Source organism: Trifolium pratense, linkage group LG5 (genome assembly GCF_020283565.1).
Source record: "Trifolium pratense cultivar HEN17-A07 linkage group LG5, ARS_RC_1.1, whole genome shotgun sequence".
In the NCBI taxonomy this organism is placed as follows: domain Eukaryota; kingdom Viridiplantae; phylum Streptophyta; class Magnoliopsida; order Fabales; family Fabaceae; genus Trifolium; species Trifolium pratense.
In genome coordinates, this window is record NC_060063.1 from 42,970,791 (window position 1) to 42,979,111 (window position 8,321).

Sequence of the window (8,321 nt, forward strand, 5' to 3'; positions counted from 1 at the left end):
TTGTAAAGATGGAGGCATTTGGTGAAGAAGAAGACTAGGGCTGTTTACCATCAAGTGGCTTCTCTAGAGAACAAGTGAAGAAGTTTGTAAAAACCTAATTTTTTTCTTGTGTCCCTTGATAATCTGAAGTTCGGCAAGCCGCGAGTACGTAAACCTAATCTATATATTATCTTCATTATAATTTATTAAATTGAACTCCAAAACTACTCTCTTGATATATATATATATATATATATATCATTCTTTTGCCAATTAGTAATACCATTTGTGCCAACCATAAAATTCTATCAAATACAGCAACAATATGTCCCTAAGAACACATCTATCAAATCTTATAAACAATATACATTTCTTGATTTTCTCTACAACCATTTAGACACATGTATAAACTATGATATATCTTGGTAATAAAGGTCTATCTATATAATCAATGTTAACTTGTTTCACATATAGAGTAACTTGTTTCACATGTAATAGTAGAGTAACACTACAAACCAAACAAATTAAAGATTATGCTAATCCACTCCTAAACCTCACCCTTCTTTTGTTAATATATATATTGTAAGATTGAAGAAACAGGGAATGCCCACCATTCTCACACATTATGCTTTCGCCAAAGAATAATAGATTTAAGGCTTCAAACAAATGTGTCAAAGGCAAAAATCTCAATTCTCAAATGATTGCATGGTGATATTAGTATTATAATAATAAGGTGTAATATCGACAAAGAAGATGACTTAAGTATTTTACTATGAATTCGTATATCTAAAGTTAAATGGTACCTTAAAGACATTTTAAACCCGTGTCTTTAAGGGACCAAAACAATTTTTTTTTTTTTTTAGGGACCATTGTAAAACCTAAAATATCTTTAAGGGACTATTTAACTAATTAATTAAGCCTATAATATGTAAAGCCAAAAATGACCCTTTATATCTATTTGAAAAAAAAATATGAACTTCAATAAAGCAAGGGTAAAAGTGTCCAAGCGTTGTAAATTTATGTGAGGATGAATATTAGAATTTCATGAAATATGAAATTGACATGCAAACTCACCAAATATGTTTTTTATGATGTTCAATTTCATGAAACTATTTTCCTTACCAAGATCTTCCACTAACAATGTAATCATTATTTACACTCTAACTTCTCTATATTACCAGCTCATCCTCGTTTACACTTTATATACATCCCAACTATGTTAGTACCTCAAACAACAACTAATCATATCCGTAGAAAACCAAAAATATTATGGAACAAGGAGTAAACTTTGCAAGGTGATGTGAAGTACTAAATCTTCAAAATCTATAAAGGAAGAAAATCTTCAAAGTTCATTTCTAATAGAATCATCTTTAGCTGAAATGTGAGTATAATAAGAAGTTTACCATTGACAAGAAATCAAGCTACAAAAATCTAGGATCAAAATTTCATAAATTATGTTCTTATCATTAATATTTCATTGTTCTTGCTATAATCACATTCTCAACTGAAAGTATAAGATTAATTATATGATAAATAAAGGTTGTGTTTCTGCTTCAAACTTTCACCAGCTACAATTCATCATGTTCTGTAATTACATCTGCAAAAAAAATGGTGAGGCAAAAATAATTAACAAATAAGAAGTATTTGTGAAGTTAACATAAATTTTGAGAGAATTGGAGAAAATGCTAGTGCCTAGAGAGTAAAATTATTCACCTGCAGAGAGCTCTTCGAAGAAAAATAGTATCTCTCGTTGTGCAGATTTTGGAGAGTCCGAACCATGAACACAGTTTTTTTCAGTATCCAATCCACATTTTGCTCTAATGCTGTTCAAATTAGTTAACTAATTAAGCATAGAGAACTTGTTTAAATAAATATACTTCACAAGCCAAGCACAATTAGTTTGTTTGATTAGTAAGCAAGTATGACCTGTGAGGATGAGTAATCTTAGCGTTGCTTGCATCGGTAGGTCCCATTAAAGCACGCCAATCAGCTATAGCATTATTCTTTTCCAAAATCATGATTAACACTGGTCCACTGATTATAGTTAAGGAGAAGAAAAAGACGAGATTAAGGATGATTGAAGACTAGAAAAATGCAGGAAGAGATGTAAATGTCTTATGATCAGTGGTAAAAAGTAATCATACTTTGCCTCACACCTCATAGAGTAATCACCGTCTGACGAAGATCAAAAGGTGATCCACCAATCAAGACAGTAATCACTCAACAGGGTTTCCCTCAAAAACTTCTAAAAGGCTCCGATATATAGGGACCTTTGCACTCAGGAGAAAGGTACGCATCATTCTCCTTACCTCTCATTGACTTGAGCATCTGAGATCCGCCTCAGATCAGTCTATAATAATGCAACTCAACTCAACTAAGTTTGCCCTTATTCTTGACCAACTACGTGAAATGCTCTAATGAATGGATAAAAAAATAGAGACGATGGGAAAATCATTAGATAAATATCAATAAGCAAGGAACTTGAAGTTATTGTGAAGAGAAATGAATGTAACAGAATTCATAACTGAATTCAGAGAGAAATGAAGAAAGAGAAGAAAAAGTTTGTTATTCAACTTGATGAAAATGAACTAAGAGCTCTAGCTACTATATATACAACTTGCTGTGAACACTTAGCTCTAAAACTATACAAAATGAAGTTCAAGTTAGTTACAACTTTGTTTCTTCTTTTCTCAACAGCTTCCCACAAGCTTGAGCTTGGTATATGTCTAACAAGCCAAGCTTGGATATGAAAGTATTGAACTTAGCCACTGGAAGTGTCTTTGTCAAGCAATCTGCAAGTTGTTCTTGTGTCGAGATGGGCAAAAGTCTAAGCAGGCCTTGTTGAACCTTTTCACAAACCAAATGACAATCTATTTCTAGATGTTTAGTTTGTTCATGGAATACGGGATTTGAGGCTATATGAAGCGTGCTCTGATTGCACAATATAGAGCAGGTGGTCTTGTGCAAGTAATGTTGAGATCTTTGAGCAGAAAAAGTATCCATATGAGTTCACAAGTGGCACTGGAAAGAGCTCTATATTCAGCTTCAGAGGATGATCTAGACACAGTTATTTGTTTCTTAGCCTTCCATGAGATGAGTGAATTGCCAAGGAAAAAACAATAACCAGAAATGGATCTTCTGCTATCAATGCACCCAGCCCAATCAGCATCGGAATAGCCCAAAATTCGAAATTCTGAAGTTCTAGGGAACATCAAGCCTCTCCCATGATTATGTTTAAGGTATCTCACAACCCTACAAGCTGCATGATAATGGGTAATTGTTGGCCTCTGCAGAAACTGACTTAGTTGTTGAGTGATAAAACTAATGTCAGGTCTTGTATGTGTGAGATATAAAAGCCTTCCAACAAGTCTTCTATAAGAAGATACATCTTTAAATGGCTTCCCAGCATCTTGATGCAACTCAATTGAAGGATCAAGAGGAGTCACAGCAGGCTTTGAACCCAATAATCATGAGTCCTTAAGCAAATACAAGCAATATTTTCTGAGACACGGTGATGCCCTGCTTAGAATGAGCCATTTCTAAGCCTAGAGAGTATTTGAGGACACCAAGATACGTAATTTTAAAGTTGTCATCTAAGATTGTTTTAATTATCTGGAACTCTGCTAGTGAAGTGCCAGCTAGGATAATGTCATCAACATATATAAGTAAAGCAGTAAAATCATTATCCTTGTGTAGAGTGAAAAGAGAATAATCAATAGTGGATTGTGTGTACCCTTGTTGAAGCAGTAAGGATGTCAAATGCCAATTGATGCAAATGCCAGTTGACAGTAGACATCTTGGCCAAAGGGAAAAAGTGTCAAAAAAAAATCTAATTCTTCTATTTGATTGTAGCCTTTGGCTACTAACCTTGCCTTATATATTTCAATGGATCCATCAGATTTATGTTTTACTTTGTAAACCCGTTTACTGCCAATGGGCTTAACATGAGAGGGTAAATCCACAAATTTCCATGTTCCATTCTTAGCCAGTGCCTCTAGTTCAGCCCTCATAGCACTTTGCCAATGTTCAGACTTGCAATCCTCGGCATAGGTGTTAGGTTCAGTGCAGTGTGTGATAGAATTAGTGTAAGAAGCATGTAAAGATGACAAATGTGCATAAGAATGAAAGGCTGAGATAGGATAGAGATCACCAGAGGAGGATTGACCTGAGGAACTTGAGGATGATTGATGTTGTAGTGATGATTGAGGACCGGTAGAGTCTAATGGAACTGTATCATCATGATTAATAGGTGAAATAGGGTCAGTGGAGGTGTTAGCGGTATGGTTTGGTTGTATATTAAGGTCAGATGTATTGCTATGGTCAGTAAGATTAGTGTTATGAATTTGTTGAATTTTATGGTCAATGGTGGGAATGTTAGGGTCAGAAGTGTGACTTGGTGGATCATCATAAGATGTGTTAGTGTGATAATGCCAGTTTTGAGGCTCCTGAATTTTTTTTGACAAAAAATAAAATAAAATAAAATTCAGGAGCAGGGAACTTGGAAGACGATTGGTTCTGCTTAAGTAATTTGAAAACTGACTCAAGCTTGAAACAGATAGCAAATTAAGTGAAAATTGTGGTATGCATAAAACATTGTGTAGTTCAAAATCAGTAGTAAATTTCACTATACCACTATGTTTAGCATAAACAAAATTACCATTAGGTAACCTAACACTAATAGGATTGATTTCATTATATAAATGAAACCAAGTGAGTGATGTGCGTATATGGTGACTAGCACCTGAATCAATGATCCAAGTACATGGAGTAGAGTGATTAACGAAAGAAATTTTACCTTGATTCACTGATGTATGACCAGTGACATTAGAAGAACCAACCTGATTTGAAGATGCAGGTATTGAACTTTGGTTCAGTTGTAAGTTTTGAATTAGAGCAATTAGCCTCTCCCATTGATCCTGTGTCATAGGGGCAGAACCAGCAGTTTTAGGCTCAGATGCAGCAACTGAATCACCATCACAATCACGTCCCTCAATTGCAACTATAACCGTGTTTCTTATAGCAGTTATCAATAATATGATTGTCCTTACCACAGAAAGTGCAAACATGTTTCACTGAAGAAGATCCATAGCTGGATTTGAAATTCTTAGATCCAGAAGTCTTAGAGTTCGCAGCATTAATCAAAGCCTTAGAGTCCTCAGAAGGAGCAAAATTACCTTGTCTTTCATGCTGAATCAACATAGAGAAGATCTTGTTAAAAGGAGGCAGAGGACCCATGATAAGGATATGAGATTTGACTACGTCAAAATGATCATTGAGACCAGTAAGAAAACGAATCACATACATCAGATTGTGATTGTTAAGAGCATTGCGCATTGCTTCACAACTGCATTTGACACGGCAAGTACACATAGGACTAGGAAGATAAATTTCGAGTTCCTCCCAAAGTACCTTCAAAGCAGAGAAAAACTCAGTAACAGTTCGCCATTCTTGACGGAGAGAATAGATCTCTTGCTGCTATTCATATATGCGAACAAGATCTCCCTGTGAGAAGCACTCCTTCAAGTCATTCCACACGTCGATTGCGTTCTCCATGAACACGATGGATTGTGCGATTGATTCAGAGACTGAATTGAGGATCCAAGAATGCACAAGCATGTTGCAGCGACTCCAAGCACGTAAGGACGGATCAAACGGATCAATCGGAACCGGAATCGAACTGTCAACGAAATCAAACTTCATCTTGCTGCCAAGTGCACGACGCATAGATCGCGCCCAAGACTGGTGTGACGGTGACAGAGGTAGGACCGTCGCTGGGATAAACATAAAACGGACTCGTTTGATCAAGAACAGGATCAACCGGAGCAACACGGGGAATTGGATCGGAATGTGAATGATACCATGTGAAGAGAAATGAATGTAACAGAATTCATAACTGAATTCATAGAGAGAAATGAAGAAACAGAAGAAAAAGTTTGTTATTCAACATGATGAAAATGAACTAAGAGCTCTAGCTACTATATATAAAACTATGCAAAATGAAGTTCAAGTTAGTTACAACTAACTTGTGAAGTTTCTAGAATTAATCTTCTAAACTTAAACGTGACTAAGAGAATCATCCTTTGTTTCATCTTTTCTCAACAGTTATTTTATCATTACCAAGCAATTAAAACTAAGTAAAAGTTGGTCTAACAGTCAACATAATGAGGTTTTCGAAACAGTTACGGAAATAGTTCTAAATTGTAGTTTGCAACTGCAATATAGCAGTTTTAGAGGTCACCGCAACGGTATCACAAATGCGGCCGCATTTACCCTTATTTTACCACAATATAAAGGTTCACTGCACTACTGCAACCACAATATAAGAACAAAATAGTATATACCACCATCATGCATCAAGAGTTGAGGCGATCATAGGATATATACCTTGTCATGTATTTAACAAGGTTGGAAAAGAAGCTTTTTGAAGAGTGCTCTGCATAAAATCTTTTAACAGTGGCGTCATCAAGTTGAACAATCTTTTCCTTGACAATGTTGAAACCATATTCTAAAATTGTTCTCTTGATATCATCTGTGTAGTTACCAAGCAATCCATCTGGCTTTATGATCGCTAACGTTTTCTGCATTTTCGTACATCCATCGGTAGAAGAACTGCAACTTTGAAAAATCAGAGTTGGTTAATTTCCACTAGATGTGCACTTTTAAGCATGTCAGTTTGACATTACACACACACAAACAAGGTTTAAGAAGGGTCTGCGACCAAAGCATTTGACCACAAATCTCTCCTCAATAAAAAGGATCGCATTGCTACTGCGATATAATACCTTGCACACCACCTGTGAATCTAGAAACAGTTGTCTTGTGCAATGAACAAATAAATTGAAATCTTGATGTATAAATGAAAATGCACAGTTTCATCATTAAGATCAATTACCATTGCTCTAATAATTCTTATTCAAGTGTTATCAACTTGATGCATGTAAGATATATACTTTATTTTTTTGGGTTATCATGTTATAGGCAAGAAGTTTCCACCGCCATTTAGCAGTGACTAATTTCCATCGGAAAACCTGTGGGGCACATAAAGTCGGTTTTCCCCTCCCAACCAAATATGTTCCATACGCAGAAGCCAGGGATCGAACCTCTGATCACCTGCTTAAGGGGTCCATTTCCCCCACTTAGTTGCAAAAATATTAAATTTAATGAAAACAAAAGGCATTCAACATAAAGATAAAATCTTATGCTCATAAATAGACCAACAGAAGAATAAGTTTTATGCCCCCCTTCAAACTGATAGGATAAACGGTTTAATTAAGCGTTTTATGGCAAAACGCTTATAGTATAAGTTATTTCTATAACAAAAAAATAAAGTCAAAATTTTCATATAAGTTATAAGTTGCGGAAATAAGCTATCCTTGAGAGCTAGTGGAAATAAGCAGAAAACAGTTTATGGACATGTCATAAGTTGTTTTTATAACCTCTCTTAAATAGTCTCACGAGTGCTTATTAATTGTCAGTAGAAAAACTCAAATAAGTCAATCCAAACGGTCCTAAAGCTTATAAAAAAAAAAAAAGGAACTTTGAAATTGAAACCCTAGCACTTCAAAAAGAGCTTACCAGAAAGCTGAGACAAAAACAAGAAAGCCAAGTATTCTGATGAATCCAACAAAAGGGGGTTTCATTTGATGAACCAAACTGCAGGAACCAACAATAATTCACAAAAATTAAAATTCATATAAATTCAACAATTAAATAACCACACTAAAAATTGGTCAAAAAATAATAATTACTATATTCACATAAAAATAAAAAGAATAAAATTGTGGTTGAATTTCTGGACTTTCAGACAGAGAGATACCTCGCACGTGTGAAATGAAGGAGTGGTTAAGACTGACAAAGACTTGCACCGACCGGAAAGTCCAAAGAACATGGAAAAAATGAGTCAGAATTTGAAGTTACTTAAAATAGTAAGATTTTGATATATTTTTTTGTTTGACAAAATGATTCTATGTCCATTTAGGTTTGTTGGGAGAAGTCAAACCTTAAATGGATCTAAGTTATTTCGAGTGGATTAGTTTCTGCAGTCGTACGGAGAATACATTTGGTTTACCTAAAAAATGATGCTACACATTTGGTGCGCAGATAGGATAATGACAGAATAAGAATATGATATGATATAAGCAGGATAACAGTTATCTTGAGTTATCCTATCATGTGTTTGTTGCACACAGGATAACAAACATGATAACTATCGTATTATGTTTTTAATACATATTCACTCATTTTATACAATACTTAAATGATAAAATAATTATTATTTTTATAAATTATTTTGTAATACTTTAAATTTTATAAATAAAAAATATAAATAAGTAATCAAATAA

General features: G+C 34.6%; 1 protein-coding gene across 8 annotated transcripts; it reads right to left on the bottom strand.

The window, feature by feature from the left end:
* Positions 1–1,401: 1,401 nt before the first annotated feature.
* On the bottom strand, positions 1,402–7,920 carry LOC123885645 (probable nucleoside diphosphate kinase 5). Of its 8 annotated transcripts, none has more exons than XM_045934943.1 (6): positions 7,796–7,920; positions 7,555–7,632; positions 6,364–6,588; positions 1,906–2,013; positions 1,693–1,802; positions 1,402–1,576 (listed from the first exon to the last, which is right to left on the bottom strand). In XM_045934943.1, exons 2-6 carry the CDS (start codon positions 7,617–7,619, stop codon positions 1,548–1,550), a joined length of 537 nt encoding a protein of 178 aa, XP_045790899.1. In that variant the 5' UTR covers positions 7,620–7,632; positions 7,796–7,920; the 3' UTR covers positions 1,402–1,547. The 8 variants fall into 8 exon arrangements, with proteins under 8 accessions (XP_045790899.1, XP_045790895.1, XP_045790900.1 ...); XM_045934939.1 differs by having other exon boundaries at positions 6,364–6,594; positions 7,796–7,918; XM_045934944.1 differs by having other exon boundaries at positions 7,555–7,638; positions 7,796–7,814.
* Positions 7,921–8,321: the final 401 nt, after the last annotated feature.